This window comes from Cornus florida, unplaced genomic scaffold (genome assembly GCF_030987335.1).
Source record: "Cornus florida cultivar Cherokee Brave unplaced genomic scaffold, ASM3098733v1 CherokeeBrave_3.0.0_Hap2_Chr05, whole genome shotgun sequence".
Classification (NCBI taxonomy): Eukaryota; Viridiplantae; Streptophyta; class Magnoliopsida; order Cornales; family Cornaceae; genus Cornus; species Cornus florida.
This window is the reverse complement of record NW_026775575.1, coordinates 100,099,274-100,125,219: the sequence shown is the minus strand read 5'-3', so window position 1 is coordinate 100,125,219 and position 25,946 is coordinate 100,099,274. Positions and strand designations below refer to the sequence as shown.

General features: G+C 34.3%; 2 protein-coding genes and 1 pseudogene across 3 annotated transcripts; 2 read left to right on the top strand and 1 right to left on the bottom strand.

Moving 5' to 3' along the window:
• The first annotated feature begins 212 nt into the window (after window positions 1-212).
• LOC132309850 (ent-kaurene synthase, chloroplastic-like) lies at window positions 213-7,837 on the top strand (annotated as a pseudogene).
• Window positions 7,838-9,939: 2,102 nt separating this feature from the next.
• LOC132307972 (zinc transporter 1-like) lies at window positions 9,940-12,291 on the bottom strand. Its single transcript, XM_059805891.1, has 3 exons — window positions 11,427-12,291; window positions 11,150-11,299; window positions 9,940-10,288 (listed from the first exon to the last, which is right to left on the bottom strand). Exons 1-3 carry the CDS (start codon window positions 12,054-12,056, stop codon window positions 9,983-9,985), a joined length of 1,086 nt encoding a protein of 361 aa, XP_059661874.1. The 5' UTR covers window positions 12,057-12,291; the 3' UTR covers window positions 9,940-9,982.
• A 3,527-nt stretch (window positions 12,292-15,818) lies between these two features.
• On the top strand, window positions 15,819-25,417 carry LOC132307971 (putative cyclin-B3-1). 2 transcript variants are annotated; one of them, XM_059805890.1, is made up of 26 exons: window positions 15,819-15,949; window positions 16,151-16,192; window positions 16,288-16,332; window positions 16,418-16,475; window positions 16,576-16,663; window positions 16,779-16,836; window positions 16,970-17,009; window positions 17,102-17,195; window positions 17,305-17,340; window positions 17,995-18,052; window positions 18,709-18,766; window positions 18,853-18,931; window positions 19,029-19,061; window positions 19,158-19,212; window positions 19,387-19,435; window positions 19,539-19,632; window positions 20,136-20,184; window positions 21,423-21,701; window positions 21,802-21,924; window positions 23,455-23,544; window positions 23,659-23,820; window positions 23,932-23,991; window positions 24,157-24,255; window positions 24,530-24,708; window positions 24,815-25,012; window positions 25,130-25,417. In XM_059805890.1, the coding sequence occupies exons 3-25, from the start codon at window positions 16,318-16,320 to the stop codon at window positions 24,954-24,956; spliced, it is 1,998 nt and encodes a 665-aa protein (XP_059661873.1). In that variant the 5' UTR covers window positions 15,819-15,949; window positions 16,151-16,192; window positions 16,288-16,317; the 3' UTR covers window positions 24,957-25,012; window positions 25,130-25,417. The 2 variants fall into 2 exon arrangements, with proteins under 2 accessions (XP_059661873.1, XP_059661872.1); XM_059805889.1 differs by having other exon boundaries at window positions 18,850-18,931.
• The last annotated feature ends 529 nt before the right edge of the window (window positions 25,418-25,946 follow it).

Genomic DNA, 25,946 nt, shown 5'->3' with positions numbered 1-25,946 from the left:
CAATCAAGACCATAGCTCCTCTCATCTCAAGACCACAGCTTGTTGGCCAAATACTCTCCTGGTGTCAAACACCGGAGAAAAACCCAGGTTGATCTCAACCAACACTTCATCGTCTGTTATGAAACCGTTGTCGATAGAGTCAACGACGAGGACGCGATCAATGACTACCTCGCAGAGTTGGTAGTGTCGACGCTTAGCTTTGACAAGCCGCTATGGGAAATACACCTATTGATTGCCCACAATCGTCTTTGTCGACGGTGGAAGCGCTACCACCCCCACTATCCCCAAACCCACAATCGGGCAACAGAAATCAACGGAGAGAGAGAATGGAGGCGCCGCCGTTACCACCACCACCACCGATTCCTCCACTATCGAAACCCCTTCCTCCGCTGATCCCCTTCTCTCCAAGGGTCGCGATGCCTTCAATTCCCCAAACCGGCCATCATCCACGCCCTCGAATTTTCACATCATTGGCAGAAGCTTGCTCAGATCGTGGCGGCGTTGGTCTTAGCTTAAGGATGATCTCCGCAACTTTTCATCTAGCCGTAGTTCTCGTCGACGATGGCGTAGGTCTGGGTATGGAGGCGGCGATTCACCGATACAAAACAGATACCTCTCCGGCAGTACAAACCACGTCTTTCTTCTTCTTCCCCAACCAACCCTCCGCCTTCTATACTGCCGCTTACCACCACTAATTTCATACCCATGGTCGCCACTCTTTCCTCTGCCATCTCATCGCCGCCGTCTTCACCGTCGTCCTCATAATTGGAGTTCACGATCGCCTCCGCCATCTTCTTCATCGCCTGGCTCGTCCTCCGCCCCCGCTTCCCTGAGTTTACAATCGCCTTTGCCACCGTCTCCCCCATCAACACCACAGCCCGAGTTCACGGTCGCTTCCGAGCTCACTGTCTTCTATGACAGTATAATTTTGTATTTTTATATATTTTATAAAATTGTTATACATTTGTATAATAAACTGTGTCATTTTACAATTTAGCAATAAACTGTGTATAAATTGTTTATAAACAAATTGTTTAATATTTAAAAGTGTTTTACATTTGTATAATAAACTGTGTCATATATATAAACAAATTGTATAATAATTATTGTCCTTTTTGGTCTTTTTACAAAATTTTGTATTTTTTAATATTTTAAAATTGTTAACTAAGGGTACTTTAGTTAAATTTGGTTTTAAATGTGTCAGAGGGACTTGATTGCACCAAATTAAAATTTAAAGGGTATTTTTTACACAGGAGGGGCGTTATATGCACCGTAAGTATACTTGAGGGGTGTGATATGTATCGTAAGCATACTTGAGGGGCGTTATATGCACCGTAAATATACTTGAGGGGTGTGATATGTATCGTAAACATACTTGAGGGATGTTTTTTGTATTTGACTTTTTTTTTTTAATAAAATTTTAAAAATTTGAAGAGTAAAAGAAAAAAAAAAAGAAAAAAAAGAAAGAAATAATTTTAGAAATCACACTCACTGATGACTAATCAGACGCTCTTTGATAGCTACTGCTTCGACTATGTTCTTTGACAAGTACCACTCTAGTTCCTCTCATGCTTATAAAATTTCCTTAACAGTTTGTCTCGGAATATTTCCCGTTTTGGATCCATCCCCGTTGCTAACACAATGAGTATATTCCTTCATGTACATTTATTATACTAATTGGATGAGTAGCTGGGGATTCCCCAATTTTCAAAAAACTCTCATAAATAGCTCTGCCATGCTTCTTGCTACGTCATCATCTCATAAATAGATGGTGCTCCAACTCCTCCTCATCCGTCACAATCACAGGTGATCTCATCTCTCTCTCCCTGTCATTTCTCGTATGCTTTTGGGTTTCCAATTGTTTTCATGTTTCCAAATGCATTATGCTTTAAAACCACCTTAAATTATTGCATGTTTGCAAATTATTTCCCTAAATTATTAATTTGTTGCAATTAAGAATGAATCAATCATAAAAAATTATTTTACCTTTTCTCATTAAAATTTTTATTTCTTACTAAATTATTTTTATTTTTTTTCTTTTATATAAATATTAATTATACTATTTATCTTAATTTTATTTTAGTATCAATTTATCATAAAAATGAAAAAAAAAATAGATAAAAAGATTGTAATTATCATTTTCTAAATTGACTAATTTATTATTAAAATTTTATTATTTATAATAAAACTTATTATAACAAATTTAAACATTTTTATCGTAAAAAAATATCATTTTTTTAATACAATATATTAATAAAAAAATTAATAAAATACTTTTGAAAAAAAATACCTTCTCTTCATTAATACATGCATTTTAAATTAAAAAAAAAATAATTAATTAATTAAAAAAATTCTACTAAAATTTTTTATTTAAATAATTTATTAAAAAAATTAAAGATAAATTTATGTAAATTTAATGAAAAATATCTTATCAAATTAGTATTTTTTTTTTAATTTATTTAAATAAAAAAAATATATTAAATGTAATTCTTCAACGGGTTAGTTAGTCAAATGGATTTGTAATTTTGTGGGATAATTTTGTACAAGTTAGTTAGCCAATATAACATTAATAATTAATCTTTGCTTTGGAGAAGCTTGTGTCCGCACCGGTCGTCTCTTCTCCCTCCTTACTCACATTAATATATTTATTCGCAATCTGAATGCAAAAATTAGTTGGACTTCTGAATTTAAGTAAAATATAAAATCAAGTTTTGTTCTATACTTTGGCATTATCAGTTTACTTTTTTCTCCTTCTCTTGAATATATATAGTATAAGAATTTTATTTTGAGTTATTTTCATTTCCATATCTGATAAAATTCTCTTTTCTATAGCAATTTCTCTGGACCGTGCAGTTAAAATAGTGACAGACACTAATGCTGTTGGTCTGGTATGATTATCCTGCAATTCATACTTCTACTAATTCATTCAGTCACTTATTTTTCTTCTCTAATTGTCCAAGAACAAATAAATTAATATGATGTGATACTATAGTGTTTTCAGGAAACTAAAGAAAGAATTAGAAAACTGTTCGATAAGGTAGAGCTTTCTGTATCTTCGTATGACACTGCTTGGGTAGCAATGGTCCCCTCTCCAAATTTTTCTCAGGCCCCGTGTTTCCCTGACTGTGTTAATTGGTTATTGGATAATCAGTTCTCTGATGGCTCTTGGGGCGATCCGCATCGTCATCCCCAGCTACGTAAAGATGCACTCACATCTACATTAGCATGCGTCCTTGCACTCAAGCGATGGGGTGTTGGTGAAGCTCAAATCAACAAGGGTATTCGCCCTGTTCTTCTCTCTCACTTTCCTACAACTATGTAACTATTTCACTATATATATATATATATATATATATATATATATATTCCTTGTTGCAGGTCTACAATTTATCGAGTTAAATTTCACTTCAGCTACTGATGACAATCAACATCATCCAATTGGATTTGACATCATTTTCCCTGGAATGCTTGAGTAGGCTAAAAATTTGGACTTGAATCTCCCTCTGGAACCAACAGATTTAGATGCTATGTTTCACAAGAGAGACTTGGAGCTCAGAAGGTATGTGTGTGTGTGTGTGTGTGTATTCCTGAATAGAAGGTATATTTTTTATTTTATGTTTTGGTACTGCTTATGGTTGTGATATTAATATGTTCAACAATGATTGTCATGAAAAGAACTGTGATTTCTAATTACAAATGTGAAACAAGTGGGCTAAGCCTGGTTGAACTAAGTATTATTGTACACCATTTGCCACTTGCCAGTCTAGCTCAATGTTTGGTTGGGTTGGAAGGACGGTTCAACGGTATTCAAAATCAAAGGTTGTAACTCGATTAGAAATGATCATAGAGATATATTAACAAATTTATAATTCTACGGATAAAAAATTATACTCAGAACTAAAGCAAATCTACAAGGTAAAATTATTTAATTTCAATGTGGGGTTCAAAAGCCAACAACTTATCCAGCTTTTTTCCATTTCGTCTTCATGTAGATGGTATTCTGAGGGGAGAAAAGCTTACTTAGCATATGTTTCAGAAGGAATTGGGAAGCTAGAGGAATGGGAAATGGTCATGAAATATCAGAGGAAGAATGGCTCAATTTTGAATTCGCCATCCACTACAGCAGCTGCTCTTACTCATGTTCAGAATGATGGTTGTCTGAATTACCTCCACTCACTCTTACTGAAGTTCGGTAATGCAGGTAGCTCCCTTCACATTTGTCTATGGTCTATGTATCGGTTCTATGTATTTTTTAACTTGTTTATGTTCAATTTATCTCTTAAGTTCCAACAGTTTACCCTCTAGATATACATGTGCATCTCAGCATGGTGGACAGTCTTGAAAGGCTGGGAATTGAGCGACATTTTAGGAAGGAAATTAGGAGTGTGTTGGATGAAACATACAAGTACTCTCCATTTTAGCTTTGATTTCTTACACCAACCTCTTATACAAGTTTAAGGTTTTCATGATCATACATGGAAGACATGATATTGCTAAAATGTAAACAGATGCTGGCTACAAGGAGAAGAAGTGATATTCATGGACATTGCCACTTGTGCAATGGCATTTCGGTTATTGCGCCTGCATGGATACGATATCTCTTCAGGCATTTATCATTTGATGTGTACTTTCCTTTTTAGGATCAATAAAAGTTTGATCCTTTTGACATGTGGTGTAGATCCATTAACCCAGTTTACCAAAGAAGAGTATGACTTTGATTCCCCATGGGGACACTTGAAGGATATTGGTGCTGCCCTTGAATTATATAAGGCTTCGCAGATCATTATATATCCCGATGAGTCAGATTTGAAGACACAAAACTCATGGTCCAATCATTTTCTGAAAACAAAATTATGCAATGGTTCAATTCATTCAGTTAGACTCGATAAATATGTTATCCAAGAGGTAGCTTTTTGTGATATTGGTGTTTGGTAATATGAAACTGTTTAATTGGTCTATTAGAACATTCTCTGTTTATTCATCTGAATTCTGATATAGTTTCAAACAATTATGATTTTTCATTTGCAGGTGGATGATGCTCTTAAATTTCCTTTCCATGCTAGTTTAGAGCGCATAGCAAACAGGAGAAATATCGAGCATTATAATGCAGATAGTTCAAGAATTTTAAAAACTTTGTATTGGTAGATTTTTAAAATTTCTCTTAAGAAGATTGTTATTTTTGCTTTTTTTAAGAGTCACTTGAGTTAAATATTGATTACTTCTACTTCTATTGTTCTGATTCCAGTTCATCAAATGTTAGCAATGAAGATTTTTTAATACTGGCAGTAGAGGATTTTTCACATCTGCCAGTCTATACACCGTGAAGAACTCAATCATCTTGAGAGGTGCGCATATTTATGTACATTGAGGATGATGATTTTGGTACAAACATTTTCATGGAATATTTTATGAGAGGAAGGTCAAACAGTAGCATGGAGCCAACTGTCTGCTTGAGCTCTTTGCTCTTTTAAGTAGATTGGTTGGTTCTAAAGGTATATTGAGCTTGAGCTTGGCCTCCTCCGTTTAACTCTAGCCTCTGCTTGGCCCCAATCTTTGGTTTCGGTCAGTCAGTAGAAGTCCCAGCCCTCTAAAGCTATGATTCTTTTTTCTTTTTTTTATTTTATTCTGTTGGCACGTTTTGATTGATGAGCATCAATCAAAAAACAAGAAAAAAATAAAAACCATCGGTCATGGTGTTATTCATGTTTTGATTGATGTAAGAGCATTACATATCAGTATTGTAAATGAGGTGTTGTGTCCTCTCCATGTGAGCAGGTGGGTTGTCGAGAACAGATTAGACAAGCTAAAGTTTGCCAGGCAGCGATCAGCATACTGTTACTTTGCCGCTGCAGCAACCATTTTCTCTCCTGAAATGTCTGATGCCCGCATGTCATGGGCCAAAAATGCTGTGCTCACAACAGTAGTTGATGACTTCTTTGACATTGGAGGTTCTACAAAGGAATTAGAAAACCTAATTCACTTGGTTGAAAAGTAGGTTTCCCTCGTCCTTCGCTTATGCTCTTTTGCTTGCATTGTCCATTGGTTCATGATTTCTGCAGACTTTCTTTATAACATTTCCCATTACAGAAGTGATGATGTGATGCAATATTGACCACAGATGGGATGTAAATTTAGGTGCCGACTGTTGTTCAGAGCAAGTTCAAATCATATTTTCAGCACTTCACAGCACAATCTGTGAGATTGGAGGCAAAGCATTCACATGGCAAGGACGTAGCATGACAAGCAACATAAAAGAGATTGTGAGATGAAATTTCACTTTGTGCATCCTTTTTATTTTAGTTGATTAAAGCCAGAAAGAGATTTTCAATAGCATTCCGATAAATTGTGGCATGTGATATGACACATATACGGAATATATACATGAAGGAGACGTATATAACAATCTACAAGGTTTTCAAAATCAATATATGTTTGAACGACTTAGGGTTTTAGGATTGGGTTGTAGGATCGGATAAAGAACTGTTAACATTCTACTAATGAAAAAATAATACCTACTAATATTTGTGCATTAAATTATGCTAAAAAAGTACACGAGAAAAAAACATAAAACTCATGAAAAAAATATGGAAAGTCTATTTTACAGGAGATGGAATGTGTACTAATAGATAAGCATGAGAATTGTAGTTTGAAAGGAATGAGAACCATAGGAAATTGTTACGTAATACACTTGAAACCTACACTAGTCTGTTCCGATTCACAAACCCTCAGATGTTCTGCAAAAATAAATCTTCTGACCTTAATGTAAATGTTCGGTTTCGGAGTAGCAGTAACGCTTGTTGGGAATAGAGCTATATTTTAAATTCATATTAACTCTGTGGAGTCAACATTGACAAGGGATATTGGACCTAGTTTATATTGTTCAGCCAAAGGTGATGTGAGTTATGTCTGTGTGCCAGTGGTTGGATTTGCTCAGCTCTATGATGAGAGTAGCTGAATGGGTTAGAGACAAGTCAGTGCCAACAATGGATGAATATATGAGAAATGGATATGTATCCTTTGCCTTGGGACCAATTGTCCTTCCAGCTCTTTATTTCATTGGACCTAAGCTCTCAGATGAGGTTCTTTGCCGTTCTGAAATCCACAATCTATTTAAGCTTATGAGCACTTGTGGACGTCTTCTCAATGATATCCAGAGCTTCAAGGTGGAAGTATACACAAATGGGCTAGCATTTTTATACACGCACATACACCCCTTTGTATCTATCTGTTTTTGAGTTGATGATTCCTTGTGGTTATATTTTAGAGGGAATCAAAGGAAGGTAAACTGAATGCTGTGTCATTGCATAAGATTAATAGTGGTGCTATCACTGAAGAAGAGTCCATTGGAGAGATGAAGAGGTTCATTGATGGTCAGAGGAGAGAATTGCTTAGATTAGTTTTGCAGAAAAAAGATAGCATAGTTCCAAGAGCCTGCAAGGATTTGTTCTGGAAAATGTGCAAAGTGGTGCATCAATTTTATGCGAAGGATGATGGTTTCACTTCACATGAGATGATCAATGCTGTGAATGGAATCATTCATGAACCAATTGGCTTCCATAAAATGTAAGTTTGTTGGAGAAGCTCCAAAGTTCTGTGATTAGCTAGCTGCAAAAAGAAGTTGTACTGCCCTTTCTGTTTTCTTTTCTTTTCTTTCCTCACTCTCTCTACATCTCTCTCTCTCTCTCTGTTTAGATTTTGAGTTTGCATGTTGACTATGACTTTAATAAATTTTTCACTCTTAATAAAGTTTCAAGCCTTGACATTCTTTTTGTGATATATTTGGTTTCCTTTTACTAGACTTATTTTTTCTCTACCATGGTTGAATCTGTTATATCTATATATCTATTTTTGAGAATGGTTACTTTTGTGTAGCACATATGAATCATAATGTGTCCTGGTGAAGATGTGATTGAAGAACCATTTAAGCAAACTATGAATTTGATACAAATTCTTCTTCAAGTATGAATCCCTTCTGGTGAATTCCGAATTTTCAGCATTAAGTGACATCAACTCCAACTTCCTTTGACCTAAGCTGATTCTTCAACTAGGGAACTAAGCTCTTCATTTAACTTTTTCCGTACCACGCCTTTATGGAGTAAAAGGTTTTTAAAATGTTAGGAAGCTTTATGCTTTGACCATAATCATTGCCTCATTGGACCAAAGCTGAGGTGACAGACGCACCTTCTCCAATAAAAAAAGATGGTGCTTCCAATAACAATTGGAGCTTAGAACCTTTGCTCTGTTGTTTAGCTTTGGTTTGGTAATAAAATTTTGCTTAGGAAAAGCTTAGAACCTATTGTGTTGAGAATGCCATAAATTAGACTATTCTAATGTGCTAGTACCACAAGCTCTCAAATTCTAAGTTGCCCCACCTTAGTTAGAAAAGGAACAGTATTTGTTCCTTGCAATAGAGAATTGAAAGAAAGCTCTTTGGTGAAAGCAGTAAATACTGCTGGAGATAGAAAACTGTTATGGATTCTATAACGAAAATCGTTTGTTTTAGCAGAAGTGGGTGTATTATAGTCCGGAAGACCTTTCACTTTGTTCTGATAATTATACATGTATGGTTCCTTGTATTTCTTAGAATATAAAGATGGCATTGTTTTGTCATATGTCTTTAGAACATTAAACCAAGTGGTGCCCTATTAACTTGAGTGGCTATGGAGGAGAGTTTGAATATGTTCAATCCACTGGAATTTTATGCTTCATTTAGTGCTAGGATAACATTTTGAAACACTGAACTTTGTAAAGTTGACCCTTTTCTTATACATAACTATTTGTGAATTTCATGATGCCAGCAATGTGAAAAAGCCAAAAACGTGAATCCCATGAACAAAAATGAGGTAGGTCCCATATATACAGGAAAGACTCGTTTTTTGGATGTCAGGCCATTATCTTAGATATTTTGCATCTTGGATTTTAATTTTAGTTGCCACTTTTGAGCTAAAGGTTTTTTGCTTTCTCCAATGTGCTAAAAAGCGCATATTGCTTTGTTATCATGCAGGGTTTTCACAAATTTAATAATCATTATATTTTGATTCCCCTAATCTCCACTTAAGATGTTGGAATTGAGATATATTGTTATTGATTTGCATATATCTACTGCCAAAAGTGAAGAAGGCTTTTTGATGAGAACTGCCATGTTATTTATAATATATGTGTGGGCAAAATAGATACTTTGTATAACATAACAGCCTTAGATCTAACCATCTGTCAAATAGAATGTTTTAGGGCCAATGATTGAGGACAATGTAGGGGTAGGACTAGTGTCTTTTCTGTCGTTTTCCCTAAATCTTTTTAAATGTTATGTAGATTATGAGGAACTTATGGAAATAGATTACTGATTAACTTTGGGTGACTTCTAGGTATATAGGTTGGTCCATTGCTTGTGGGCAATGGCCATCTTTGGCAACTTTGTAGAAGACATGGTTTGTGGACATTTTTAATGGAGGGGTTCAAACTTTTATGAGATATTTTTGAATGTTAAAGTTAACGCGCACATACCCACAATATTACCCCTAATATATCTCGCACACTCAACCTTTCATTTGGAGAGGAGAGATCATACCACCTGGGTTAATGCCTATTGGTTGGGCAAAGTTACTTTGGTCATCGTTTGATTGATATTAAATTCGAATTTCATTTTTATTCCTTATATATTTACTTGAAAACAGAGATGGAGGAGTCCTTTTGAATGTAATTGATAGATGAGAACCAATATTCTCTGTGGTAAGTATGTGTTGTTAAGCAACCGTCTATTCTAAAAGCTTAAGTTATTAGAGGTTGTAACTTTTATGTATAAATCTTTAAACACGCACCCTCGCGTGAGGCCTTCTTTTTGGTCCAACACATGTTTCAAGTTTAATTATCAAGGTGACAGTGTGGTTTGAATACAGGAGTTTGCCTGCTTTGATACCATGTTAACAAGGAGAGAGAAAATGAGAGCACTTGACTCAAAAATTACATATTTTGCTCTGAGTATTCAAGCCCATTTGGCTAGAACAGACATACAACCAGCTCCTAGAAGAAGTGAAATATTTGCTCCTAGTTGAAGCCTTCTGTTGTTTTGCATCCTTGGGTTCATGAAATCTGCTGCTAGTAGGTCAACAAGTGCCATGTATATCAAGATCCCGGCCGAAGCAGCATTGAACATCCCTTCAACAATTAGGGCAGTTGAGCTTGTTTCGCTGTAAACACTTGATACTCCGATACCAATCGCAATCCCTACTGGAGTGGTGAGGGAGAAGAAGAGTGCCATAATCACCATGGATAGGGACTTGAATTTGGCCTACACATACATGCCACCAGAAAAATTATGCTTCCTTTTTATCTTTTTGTTCTGAGAAAATGCTTTGTATATTATACTACATATCTTTTCGGAAATTTATATTATTATACTATATCAGTAAATAGAATGGGGAGAAAAGTGTCCTAATCACCATGGAGGCTTGAATTTGGCCTACACATACATGCAACCAGAAACATTGTGCTTCCTTTTATCTTCTTTTTTTTTTTGTTCTGGAAAATATGCTTTGTGTTTCTTACCATATATCTTTTCGGAAATTTATATTATTATACTATATCAGTAAAAAGAATGGTGAGAAGAGTGTCATAATCAACATGGATAGGGACTTGAATTTGGTCTACACATAAATGCAACCAGAAACATTATGCTTCCTTTTATCTTCTTTTTTTTTTTGTTATGGAAAATATGCTTTGTGTATTTTACCACATGTCTTTTCGGAAATTTATATTTTGCCATATCAGTAAATAGAATGGTGTGAAGAGTGTCATAATCACCTGGATAGGGACTTGAATTTGGCCTACACATACATGCTGTTCTGGAAAACATGCTTTGTATATTATACCATATATTTCTCGAAATTTTTATTATTAATAATATTATACTATGTCAGTAAATAGAATGGTGAGAAATAAATGGTGTTGTCATGTAATTGTAAGAACAATTTAAATTAATTTTGTGTATTTAAGATGACAGCATACCCTGCTTTGGCTGAACCTTCCTGCTGCTTAAAATCCTGCAATTTATTACTTGCTTGTATGTTTACTAAATAATGTTCTTCATGATTCCTTATCATTCTTTCAATCTGATTTTTAGGATTTGGCTAAAGAAATGAAGAGGTTTTACCTGAGAGATGCAGCCGCCTAGTCCCATGCCCTCGAAAAACTGATGGAAAGACAGTGCTGCTAACAGAGGCTTTATTGTTTCAGGGCTTTCAGAAGCTCCCAAGGAGATTCCAATGATTACTGAGTGAACAACAATTCCCAACTCCAGAACCTAAAAAACATCCATCACATACAAAAGAATTGAGAATCTCTCACTTCCCAACGAAAATCGAAAATGAAAAGGAAACAGTTATGTTTGACAGTAACCAGTGCAGAAGGTGAACTCAAGATCAACTTACTTGTGAAATGACACGATTCCGGATGAGTTCTGATGCACCCCTTTCATCAGAGGGAATTGCAGAGCCGTGAGCGTGAGCGTGAGCGTGATCATGTGTGGCATGTGTGTGAATATGAACATGCCCTCCATGCTCTTCATCCCTCTCTGTGTCAACCACACCCCCCTGCTGAGACTTATCGAAGTGCTTATTCTTATAAAAACTAGTTGCGAATGAGTCCACCATTAAAGTTCCGATGGAAGACATCATGGCCACGAACCCCGTGAATGGAAAACTCCCCCACGGTTTCTCCTCAAGGCAGGGCGATGTTAGATTGTCAAAGGCATCAGGCAGTATGTGGATGAAGCCGGTTGCTAGAATGACGCCTGCAGCAAAGGCTTTGATCATGAAGAAGATATCGTTTTCAGGGTTCAGAGCTTCAATTTTCCTTCCCAGCAATGGGAGGCTCACCCCGATAGCACCAGCAACAAGAATAGAAGCAATTGCAGCTAGTTTATACTTGAGGGATTCACTTCTGCTTGGCTTTTCGGTTTCAACATCACATGTGCACTCAGCAGAAATTACAGTAGGAAGAACAACAACGAGGAGTGTTATCATTGTTATGTGCAAGGGACAAACTCCAAACTTGTTCATGGTGTCTATAGAAAGAGAGAGGGTTTTGGATATGTGAGAGAGGTTTTCTTCTTCCTCTGTGTGTGTGTGTGTGTTATATGCCTATATATTATATATAGAATGAACATGAAATACAGCTAGAGAGTACATTACATGTCTGGTTACCAGTTTGGCTAGGTAGTACAGGTCTGGTTACCAAGTTCCTGCTTTGATATGTCCAATGATGGATGTAGTACAAATAAAACAATTTTATCTCAATTATATCTACAAGGCTAGGTTCATTTCTATATGCTTTTTCAAGTAAAAAAAAACTGGGTAATAACCATTTTTTTTTTTTGTCCAATGAAAGTGGTGGCTCCTGTATGATTATGACTTATCGATGTAGTACAAATAAAACGATGTTTGATATCAATAATATCAAGGACAATGATAAAAGTTTGGTATATAGACTGAGTTGTTTATTATTGGTTTGAATATTTTGAAAGGAAAGTGATATGTCCTTATTCATTATTAATTAAGAATCTTTGTTTAACACTGGTAATTGAAATAATGAAAAAAAAAAAAATTTGATCGTCAAATAAAAGCCCAAATTTTGTGCGTGTTTTCTCCAATAACAATACTAGGTAAAGACTTTTTATAATGTCCAATGAAAGTGGTGGCTCATGTATGATTCTGACATGGTATAGTTACAGTGATATGTTAATTATGCAATTTATATTGATGATGTGTGTAAAATTAGTCATTTTGTATAGAAGTAATGGAAAGTTTAAAGTGGTAATTAGGTCATCTGAAGAAATGATTCTAAAGGAGAAATTTACAGGAATGCATAATTAACATTTGAATAATAGATGTCAAAGTCACAGCTGAGAACAGAAAGCAATTAGCTAAAAGGAAGGTATTAACAATGTTTAACTTTTAGTCTTTTGAACTTGTTCTGTTTTGGGTGGAGGTGTGTAGACAAAATGTTGTCATGGAATCGCTTAAACAAGGCAATTTAGTGTAGATTTAATCGGTCTTAGCCTTTCTTCGACTCAGTCAACTTCAATAATGTCGTTATTATGTAGTCAACTTCAATAATGTCGTTATTACGTCTACTTTTATTTGATAAATAATTAATGCCCCACCCCCCGAACACCTTTTTTTTCTTTAATACTGTTCCTTCAAAAATAATCACTAAGCCGAAAATTTAGGACGAAAATGTAAATAAATAATTAATTTTTTTTAGAAAGAGGTACAATTCTCTTTAGTAGATTTTATTACAATATAAAATATTTCTCTGATTAAATCTCCTTAAAAAGTTGATGCAAGTGTTTCATAAGATTGATCTTGAACCGGTGATTGAATATTCTTCAAGATTGAAGAAGACTTTATTGAATTTCCAATCGAGGGCCGATGAAACTTGATCCCGAACAGTGGATTTGAAGGTCTTCGGAATAAGAACGGCACTTGTGTGCTTGTTGTTCTTTAGAATTTTCGAATGTTGAAGGATCTTGATGAAGAACGGCGCTTGTGTAGCATGCTTGCTATTTTTCATATTCAGAATCTTCAAATGTGAAGGACTTTTATGAAGAATGACACTTGTATGACATGTTTGTTGTTCTTCGTCTTCAACTGAAACTCTTGGTCATGATGCATACGAAACAAAGTCTTTTGCTTTCTTTATTTCGTTTGTTAGGAACTCTGATAAGTCTGACATCGAGTAGAGGGTATTTTTCTGCTAACTTCCTCGATTGGATTGATTTTCAATTACTCTGTCAACATCGGCTCAAGGCATTATTTGACTGCTTGGAAATGAGTCTTAGAATTAGAATTGGAATTGGAATTGGTGGAATAGGAGAAAATATTGATTCAATTTTCTAAATTGTTTTTCTCTAATTCCACTAATTCGAATTCTAAAACTCCAATTGCATACAACTGAACATAGCTTAAGTGAATTTCAAGTCAAAGATTTCTTGTTACCAAACACTTTTGGCTCTATTTGTTTGAGCATAAAATATTTTTTGTGTTTTTCTATTGTTTGGTTATCGTAAAATATTTACGAAGAAAAAAATATTAAAATCTAACAAAAATAATTTATTCATCAATTTTCGGCAGGTTATTTTATGCATCCCATCCGATGGACTCAACCTCAATCTCTACTTAAACTTTTGCCAAACATTAAAAAATAAAAATAAAAATATTTTACATAAAAAAAATTTTAAAAAAATATTTTATGTTGAAACCAAGGAATTAATTTTAATTTTTGAAGTTTGTTTGTTTTAACACAATTTTTATATTATTTTTTATTAAAGGTGTACAGCCAACTAAAGCAAAAATGTTTTTCAGGAACAGTTGTGCCAGGCTATGCTAGCAAAAATGTCTTTCGGGTACAGTTGTGCCGGCCTATGCTTCTAGTCAAACTAATTTCATTGTTTTTTTTTATGTTAATTTTTATTTATTTATTTATTTTTTTGGGGATTCGGCTTCCAGACAAAAGTCTCTAATTTCATTCAACATGCCGGATCCAAATTTGATGTCTATTTTCATGTTTGAGTTCGAGGGGTTCGATACACAAAGTACAACTTGTGTACAATTCAAAGTGGCATACTTCAAGTTATCAAATTTTAAATCATGTGCCCTGATCCACTGAAGGCACTTTTACGGTGATTTCGTGCGATCTACCGGATCAAGAACCATTTTTACTGAATTTTAATTGAAAATGTTCAAACTAAGTTGTTTGATAAATTGAAAAACTAAGTACCGAAAATTTTAAGAGTTGAATTTTAAACTCGTAGATACTTTCCGAAATCTTTTTAAATTTTCGTATTAGTGATAAGTGATGTCTCTATAATTTAAAATTTTATTCTATTTTAAGTGAAATTTACAGTTTTCAAAAATATTTAAAGTACGTTATCAAATACACTTTAATTAGATAAGTATTTGATATAAATACTTTCAGAATTAAACGCTAAATTGAATAATTAAATGCCAACTCATCATAAATATAGGTTGGAAAATTGAGATATTTCAATTGCATTAGATGAATGGTTAACTTGTAAAATGGTTTGGTCGATGTCTAATAAGATAAGTTATGGTTCATGTTAAATATGTAACAAAGTAAAAACATTAAAGGCTTTTATGATATTTATAAACAAATATTTTTAGGATGAATATTAATTTTCTTTTATTAAAGAACAATCCCATGATGAATACGATCATTTAACATGTCAGATAACATTACATATTCAATTCAATCCACGAAGATGTAAGCTCGAAAGTGCCTTCATCACAACATTTAAAGAATTTTCTTTTCCAATTTTAATTTTTTCATATTTTATTAAAAACAAAAAAAATGGTCAATGGTACTTTCTCACCTTCTCCTGTACCATGTCATTTGGTGGTCTAATCTAATCCAAATTAATGTTGATGTTTTTTTTAATAATATTTTATTACATTTTTATTGTTTTCAGTAATATTAAAATTATGTCATCAAACACACTTAATTGAATAAAATGCTTGATTTGTTTAGAATCAATTATAGAATTGAATTCTTTTTCATCAACGTGAGCATGTGAGTTTCTTATCCGGATTAAAAGTAAAAAATAAAAATATAAAAAAGGGAGAAAAAGATGTTTTTAAAGAAATCGTAGAGAAGGTAGGATTTAGGAAGCAACCATTCTAGACAACCCAAATTTGAGGCCCAAGCTTTAGGTTAGCAATTCGGCCCGTCCTGATTATTTTTAGGCTCAAGCCGGATCGGGTCCATATTGGTCCGAACTTTTTCGCCTCCCTCGACTGCCCCGTCCTAATTCAAAACTTGAAGGAGGCGCTCTTGCACAGCAACGGTACTCTCTCTCTACACTTCTTCGACTCCAAATTCTCTCTCTATCTTTCTCTTGCTGCCGAACATCACAAGAAATATGTCGTTGCTTCAGGTAATGCCGAAAACTCAGTTATCTTCTTCATCTGGTTTGATTCTTCGTCGACAACATTCTTTTAAAAAATCAATTAAATCAATTTCGATTTCGATTTCCCCCTCTCTTTTAAATCCCAATGTTCTTGGATTTTATTGTTTTTTTCTTTTGAATTCGACCAAATCATGCTTAATATTTGCTTATTACTTGTACATCTGTTAGGGTAAACGATTCGACTGAAAGAAATCTGAAGAATCTATTCCGGTACTCTCTCTCTTTCCCCTCCTGTGTGTGTGTGTGTGTGTGTGTTTCTCTCCCTCCCTCATTCACTCATACAAGTTTCAATCGACCGTTTGTAGGACGCCTAGCAGTATTAGCTATAAAACATAATGGTCTCTGTCAAGGTACACAGAAACCCTAATTCTTACTCAGTGATTTGTTTCTTTTTAAGAGCATCTATGAAGAAACTTGTTCTTCGTGTAAATTTAGGGAAAACTGAACAAAACTGCGAATCGAGTCACAACGGATCATGGCACTAGCAAGAGCGGTACTTTGAATATAATTTTTTTGATTTAATTTTTGTTTTTACATTATGAGTTCTTGTTTATCGTTCTATATGTTTGCTTTTACTTGTTTTTTGGAAACAGATGGAATTAGAAATTTCAAGGTCTATGAAGAAAACGATAAGGTTAAGGTTAAGGTTCAGCGAAGTGAATCTGTTTATCCTGAATCCAAGTAAGTGTGGTTCACCAGCCTCTTTTTGTTTCCTTTTCACCAATTTTATGGCTGATAATAAGGGTAAACCATTTTATGCTAGCACACTTATTCTTTTACATTTTACTTCCTATAGAATGAAATCTGTTCCGGTGGAAAAAGGGATTACTCAGATCAATGCAAGTGATTCAAAGGTTATTTCGATTCTATTTCTTTTCTTAATACTTGCAAAGCTGTTGGTGGATGGGAAGTGGTGTGTATACATTCTCTCAAACATAGGTTGCTTTATTAAGATTTATTTTATTTATTTTTCTTTTTGATATATAGGGCTGTCTCAAGAATTTGGATAAGAGTAAAGGCAAGCACGGTACGTCCAGTAAGGCCAACTAGTCTAAATATTTTACAACTCAAATATTATGTTTTAAGATTTTATTTGACAGCATAATATCCATTTTCCAGTGAAACCAAATGTTGGTAGAAAAGTTTTGGCTGATGTCAGCAATGTCCATGGCAACATTTCAAGTAATGAAGTGCATGATGGCTCCAAACCAGTGTAAGCAATGTTGAATCTTATCATTTGTTAGAAATATGCCTTGTTCATTTTGTAATGTCCTTCGAAATAATTATGTTGTTTATAAATTGCATGCTCTGTCATAATGCAGGAAGGGTAAAAGTGAAAGGATTACATCTTTACAACGGTAAGTGCACTAAATTTGATCATAAAATTTGTTCCTTGCGCTTGTAACATCATAAACTTATATGACAAGCATAAATTAACTGATTTTGTACATGATAGATCTGGTATTGATTTCTCAAAAAAAAGTACATGATAGATCACTGAAAGTGATCTCTGTATGTGTGTTTGAATGCATGCATACTTCAGCTAAACTACAACATTCCAAAAACATAAATGGGATAAATAGTAAATTGTTCTTGTTTTGTTTTGGAAATTATTTGTGCCTATTTGGTTTCGTTTTCTAAAAACCGTTCTCACACTCAGAAAACTTTTTTCAGAGAACTAAGAAAGAAAAACAGAGTTTTTTTTTGTTAAAATGAATACAGTTTTCATAAACTGTCTACCTAACAGATTTTTGTTCCGTTTTCAGTTTTCAGAAAACAAAAAATTATTCTCAAAAAACTGAAACCAAACAGGCCAAAAGTTGCTACTACTTTCAGAAACTGGCATTACAGCATTGCTTTTCCAATGCCCTCTTATTTCGAAATTCTTCGCAAGAAGTCTTAATTAGTCCATGCCAAGGGTTTCTTCTTTGTCGTCTTTTAGCTTTCTTTATTTTCTGGTAAGTGTTTTTAGCGTTCATTTACATATTCATTGATTTATTGTTTACTTATAGGGTCTTAGTGGGTCCAGGCATTAGGATTGCAAGTTCAACATCAAGCAAGACTTTAGTGGTATGCAATCCAATTTTTTCTTTGTTTCCTACCACCTGCCTGCTTCATTCTTAGTTAGCTACTCTATTTTTTTAACTAGTTCTTTTTCTTTTTTATTAGTTACAATCTGATTGATTATTACTTTGAGTTATAAAAATGGAACTGTAAATCATGTGGCTGAATTATAAGCATATTTTTATCCTTTTAAGCATCTGAAGAAAAAGTTCAATAAAAGTAATGTTTAGTTCAAGACTAAGAATTGTTTCTTTAGATGTAGGCAAATGATGCTGACATCAAAACATTAGTTGATGTGAAATATTTCTTAAACTCAAAGGATGGTTTTTATCTGTCTTCTTGAGAAATCTTTTATTGTGTTCAATAAGAAATCATTAATGTTCGATATGGGAAGAATCCAATAGCATCAGATTTGTAAGAGGTTGGATTAGTTCCCAGTTCCCTCATCTGAGAAGACAGAGAAAGAACAGTGTAGGTCCTAAAACTTAAGAACACTGTTCACTTTTCCCGTTTCTAATTGTCAATCACTAAAATTATCGTATAGAGGGAAAGTTGGAAAGATGTGTTGTGGCAAGCAAATTGAAACCTCCTCAATTCTTGAATTCTGCTAATCTTTGCCTGGTAGTCACTTGAGTGCCAAGATGATTGTTGTTGTAAAACAGGGCAAGGTGAGGGCAAACCAAAGTCAAGCTGTTGGCCACAGTAATACTTTAAAGAGAGGTAACTTTCTGTATTTTTTAGAAATTTTATTTTCATTTTATGATTAAGCAAAGAATTATTTATTTCTATTTTTTGGAAAACAGTAGGTGTTAAAGATTTCAAGGTCTCTTCTGATGACCAACAGACCAATGGTCAGGGCTATAGATCTGCTGATACTGATGGCAGGTATGTCCAACAATGCATCTTACTTTGCTCTTAATTACTTAAGCTGGTATGTAAAACTCTGTTAATTTTTTCCCATTATATTTATTTATTTATTCAGGACAACTGCAAGGAATCTTCTCCCACAGACCAGGTTTCTGGGTTTTCAGATATTTCCTTGCTTTAGTTGTCATATAAATAATCTATCTTGCCATTCATGCACTTTTTGGTCATTTATTTCTGCTTGAAGGAAGTCTTTACCAGTGTTAAAACGGGTTCACCAGATGAATACAACTGGCGTAAAGGTAGTTGTGATCACATTACATTCTATTCTTAATTTCTTGAATTTGTTAAACTTTTGCCTAAATTGTAGAATAGAGAAGATACTTCGGTCATAGAGTTCTGTTTTCTCCACTTGTTGCTTCTTCAGCAATTCCTGTCTTCTTTTAAAAATATTTTTAGTGGTTCTCTTCTTGTAGGAAAATGCTGGTAATTCAGAGAAGGATAAAGGAAAATATGGATTCCCTGGTTAGATGCAATACTTGAAGCTTGTAATTTTTTTTGGGCAACTGAGTGGCGTAGAACTGTACTGATTAGTATGATTTATTTATTTATTTATTTGCTGCTTCAGTGAAGCCAAAAGTTGGCAGGAAAGTGGTACCACAAGCAAGCAATGGGCGAAGTCATCTTTGGAACAATCGAGTTAGTGATGGATTTATAATAATGTGAGCAGAATATGCTACAAAACTAGCATCTTTTGGAAGCTTCTGTTAATGCATTGAACCACTGCCAATGCATTTACTGATTGTTATTTTAACTTCACATTACTTTTTACATTGAATGAAATGGAAGTTCACTTTGATGTGTTTTGCTATTCCATGGATTAGGGGTTAGAAGCTTGCACATTGTATCAGCTATTGTTTCATACTGTCTTTTGTTTATTATTAAGTTTTTGGCTTGTACATAGGATGAGTAACTGTCAAATTCTTTATTCTCCTCGCAAAACAATTTTAGCTATGGACTCTTCCATTGATATCACTATTTGATTGTGTGTCAAGTTAGTTAGAGAATGTATCATAATCTACTTGTGAGTTCCCATGACAAATAACAAATCTTACGTAGTTCTATCTTGAAACATGGAATTGTAAATGGTTCTATTCTATGAAATATTATTTTACAATGCTAAGACTTCTCTTATTAATTTTTAAATTTTCATGTTTGTTTATAGGGCTTCAAAAGGTCAATCCAAGGAAACATTGTCAAGAAAATCTGTCAAGGTAGCTTGGCCTTTTCTTTTATCCTTTTTGCTTTTAAAAAAAATTGCTATGATCGTACATGTTCAATGCAATGATTTTGTTCAATAGTTGTTAAGTTTGCTTAATCCATTCAGACTAGGGAAACAAGTCCAGTTGTTGCACCAATGTTTTCTCTTTTTTTTCTTTTGTTTTGGCAAGTAAACCACAATAATGTACATTGGTCTTCTAATAAGTAATATTTTTTAACTCTATTATCTTTACAGTTAATTATTCTTTGAGGAGTTAACTTCACTACTTAATTAATAGAAGTTTAAAAGAAGGTGAAACCTAAGATGTAATTATAGCCTTTTTACAATATTTTTGCTTGCTTTCTCAACTTATGTTAGTTTTGTTCTCTCCTTCCCTTAACAAAATTTTAAACTGTGTGACTTGCTTCCACTTTTATTGTTGCGACCATGCTAATGTGTCTGTTTGCATCTATTGAAGCGATCAGGCTCAACTTTGTTCTTTTTGGTAATTTTGCCACCCCCACCCTCATTGAGGTGCACTTTAATTTTTTTTCAAAATTCTTCATTTTGATGTTTATTAATTTGGTGACGTTTTGGGGACTATAAGGGGTGAGCCGTCACTTTGACTCCCAGCCTGCTATGCCACTAATGGGACCATTGTAAAGAGGGAGGTAACATTCACTTTGTGTTGTAGGGCAGCTATCACTAGATGGTTTAATATGTATTCATGTGTATTAAACCTGCAAAAGTGCATGCCCGGTTTTAAGATGGTATGCAACAGGAACTTGGGGCAAAATGTAGTTTCTACAAGTTAGTTTTCTGTTCTTTGGACCATCGGATTGGCTCATTATGGGCTATTGGAGTGATCTAGTTCGCATGCATTGATCAATCCAGCCGTTCAATTGTAGTGTGGTAGCTGTTCACATTAACTACTAAAAGATTGAATTCATCTAACTCTGTAATTGATTTGCAGTTTTTCCTGTTATTTTAAATTTGCATTGTTCACTTTTAATTAGCTATTTATTTGTCAGCATTACCCTGATTGTCTGTCTGTGGTTCATTCATTTATACAATTCAAATAGCTTTATGCAATTTCACCATCTGGCTATGTTCATTAACCTTGATACTGTAAGATGATCATACTTTTGTTTCTAAAAAAGAATATAACTAGGTTCAATTAGTTTGTCAAAAGACATGCCTTGCCTTCCCACCTATTTTTGCAATTTCAACATCTGTCATTTGATATTCCAGCCATTTGTGAAAACCGCGGTCATAGTTCCTAATACTCGAAGGACTTCAAAAACCAAGTTGGTATCTGAAGCTGCTATGTCGTCCAAGATAAAGGAAGAAGTGATGACATCTTCTCTTACTGGAAATATTGCATCAATTGTTCCACATGAACAACCTGCACAAAGAGGGTTTCCTTCTGATGGCAAAAGCAACATTGGTACAGATGTTACAGATATCGTTACCACGAGAAGATCTGCCTGTAGGAAATCTTATACATCTTTATTAATGGCAGGACCAAAGGTTGAGAGGCATACTATATTATTATCATTATTATTTTATTTTATTTTTGCCTTTATTTCCTTTCTTGTCCTTCCCGATAACAGTTTGCATTATTTTGCAGCTATTGGAGGACCATTGTGGAGTTATGAAGCAGGAAAATTTACCCAGTGTTTATGATGATGGCAATCACCTTGAAGTTGCTGAATATGTTGATGACATCTATCAGTATTATTGGGTTATGGAGGTGATTTTATATTCCACTTTAGTTTCATATATTTCTGCCTTGAGGATTTTTTAGGTCCTTTACTTTAGAAATAGCTAGCTTTTGCTCCCTCTAATGCCTATTATCGTCAACTATGTGGAGAATCACAAAATGATGACTGCATTATCTAATGATGCCAACTTGTTTTAAACATACACACAGAACATACATGCTTACAAACACATACCCTTGACATCCCGGAAAGGTACACTGATCCAATTGGCCAGAGTTGTTTTGACAGTAGCACTGAAGAAAATATGGACCTATTCAAAGTACGCGTATAATCCTATTATTCAGAACTGGTTGTCAAAGAATGAAACTAGAGTGTTTGACGACGAAATAGAGGACCGTTCATGCACAATGTGCTTGCTATTACCTTTTATTATCCATCACTTGTTTTCATTGACGCATCTTTCTTATTAGTTGACTCTATATCCCTATGAAAAGTTTGACTGAGCACTGGATGGGTTGGCAAATTATAATTGTTTGAAATTACTGCGGTTTGCCTGCTGCAGTTCCCCTTCTAATAATTCATTTCTAATAATTTGATAATTTTAATAATTTATAAATTTTTGGGGAAACGAATTTAGGTCATAGTGGATTTAATAATTGTATTACCTAATAAATGATAATATATAAAAAAAAAAAAATTAGAGTGGAAGGATATAAAGGTGTACAAACAATCACAAAAAAAGAAAAAATCATACTCTCACAAAAGTCATCTTTAGCTAATGAAATTTTCAAGATTTAAATAAATGGGGTGATTTGTCTATATTAAGTTTTTATTTTTATTTTTATTTTTATTTTTTATCTTAATGCACTAGAGGTTAAATGCATACTATGAAACTATTTAAATATTGTAGAATAGATAAGTATTTTTTGTTTCTTTTATATATTTTAGAAATAGATGATTAATTTCAATTTTAAAAAGTGGATACCTAATAATGCTATTAACTAATTAATTTAATGCCTTCCTTGATTAGTATTCCATCTTCTTTTAAAAAACTACGAATACATGTCACGGGAAGGATTAGTGGCATCTGAGGGCAGAAAGTGAGGACATTAAGTTTAATTTTTTAATAATATAAAGATATGAATTTAAAGCTATAGATGAAAGTTCTTCAAGACTATGCTGGACCTAAACTCTGAAAAAATACTCAAATAGCTTAAAGTGATTTGAGTGCTAACTTCATTATTTTTTCTTTCTTTTCTGTAAGTTCCTATGCATGTAATTTACCTGTACTGTATGTTAATGATTTGATTGTAATGTTACATGGATTTTTTATGATTCCTCTTCTGGAGGTCTGGGTTTTGGAGGCATTGACCATACTGATCATGGTGTTCTACCAGAATGATGCTTCTTTCTTGCCTACCATCATCCCTCACTATATTCAACCTGAATATGTTGTCTTTTAGTTGTTTTCTACAGCAGTACAGTATTTATTTATTTTTGGAAATTAGTCTTCATGACCATCTTGATGTTCACCTTAGCTAATTGGCTTTCAACTGCAGGCACAGAGTCAATCATTGGCTAATTATATGTCAATTCAGACAGGCATTACACCTCAAATGCGGGGCATACTGATCAACTGGCTTATTGAAGTATATATCTATTTTTTTTATTTATATCCTCGCATCCTTTTATTTGTTTTTCCTGGTGGCCTCCATTTCCTAGTTTATACTTTCTCTAAAGTTGTCTACTGCGACGTGCCACAGGTACACTCAAAATTTGATTTGATGCAAGAAACCCTTTATCTCAGTGTCACATTGTTAGATCGATATCTATCCCTGGCTGTAATTAATAAGAATGAAATGCAGTTGGTTGGCCTTACTGCACTGTTGCTGGCGTCAAAATATGAGGACTTTTGGCATCCAAGGGTAAGAATTTACATGTCCAAGTCATATTGTTGCTTATGAATCATCATAATATTCAACATGTTCTTGACAATTATGTGCTCATCTCTCTCTCTGTGCTCATCATGGATCCAGGTTAGAGATCTAATTAGCATCTCTGCAGAGCCTTACACAAGAGACCAGATGCTTTTAATGGTAAGCATATTCAAGTTCTTGAATCTGTTTGGCAGGGATTAAGTTTCTCCATCCTGTCTTGTAAGACGAAAGAGTAGTGAAAATTGGAAGTATAAACAAGCATTGTCTTTAAAGTTGGACTTTCTTGGTCTAAAAAAAGCGGCATATTTTATTTTTTTTCCCCAGGAGAAGGCTATTCTTAAGAAGTTGAAGTTCCGTCTAAATGCACCCACTGCATATGTCTTCATGCTAAGGTTCCTTAAAGCTGCTCAATCGGATGCAAAGGTATCTTTTATAACTTTTTAGTTAGAAACACTCAAAAGGCTAAGCAAATTAATTCTGGGCCTAAAGGGTTGATCTTCGGTATCTGATTGTTCTTTTTCTTTTTGTTATTCTCGGATACCATTTAAATATTTGGATTCAAATTTAGATCCATCATGTCAGAATTAAGATACTGTTTTTCTTATTTTACTGAGCTCATATGTTGCTATCTGATCTGGAGTTCTTTTTCTTTTTTCCTCTGTTAAATACTGCGTTCCTTGTGGTATTTTGTTGTCAGCTTGAACATCTAGCATTCTACCTTATCGAGTTGTGTTTGGTCGAGTACGAAGCTCTGAAGTTCAAGCCATCATTGCTATGTGCATCAGCCATCTATCTTGCACGGTTGACACTGCAGACGATTCCATCGTGGACCCTATTGCTCAGCAAAAACACACGCTATGAAGAATCCCAAATCAGGTGTGTGTGTGTATATATATATATTGCAGATGTATATATAATAGATCAATTCCTTATGTAGTTGTTACCTTATTGGTGAATTACTGTTTTTATCCCATTGTTACAGGGACTGTGCAGAGATGATATTGAGATTTCACAAAGCTGCTGGAACAGCAATGTTGAAAGTCACTTACGAGAAATACAAGGGGCTTGATTACAGTGGAGTCACAGCTATAGAACCTTTGGACAGGCTTCCTCTTTCAACTTAATGATACTCTTTTTGTTTTTCGTTTCCTCTACACAATCAAAACAACTCCCGAATGATGTAAGTTTGACTTAAGCAGTCGTATCTTCCATTTTAGTCTCATACCGAAAATCACATCACCATATGCATCTTTCATTCAAATCTCATGCCCACACTTACGCTCTTGAAACCTTGCAGGAACACACGTTCATGACTACGCGCTATGCGACCCATCTTTAGTGGTCTTACCTCTTCAATTGCATTTAATATACATCTGCTGTGAAGGACCCTCCACTCCAATGTTCAATCTGACATTCAATGTACCTGAATAACTATAAGAAGCTTGGATTTCCAGCTCATGTTGTCACTTGTATAATTAGAAAGTGAAACTTTTTATCAATATATTAGATGACAACTGGTGTCTGTAATTTTAAGAGGATTACAGGTTTTCATTTTGTTGTTTATAGTTTATGTGCCATTTGCTCATTTTTTTTGGTTCTGAATTTTTTTTTGTTATATATTCATGCGTCGAAATCTTGTGAATTTTTTGTTCATATCAATTCCATTACTATTTTAAATTGTTTCTTCTCAATAGCAACACTTACTCTCACACTACAAAACGAACTTTAATCAGTGCACAGAGAATTGACACTGAAAAACAAAGATTCATCGTAATACACGAACAGAGAGCACGCACTGGGTCCTTGGGCCGTGGAATCCCTACTGTACTGCAAGATGGAGGTTGAAATTTTTTTGGGGCTACCTGGAGAATTTTTAGTAATTGTTAGTGGATGTAGGATAAGTGGCTATGTCATAGCCTGTTCAATTCGTGTAAATATTGTCTGTTTTGCACACTATTTATGTTCACGGTTTTCAAAAATTTTATACACAATTAGGAGATATTCACGCATATAAATATCGTAGAGGACCACGTCACAGACTACACGTGCTCGATGGTAAAATTGTGGAGGTGTTTTAAGAGCCTGGACATAGCAGATTGTCGATTTTGAACCAG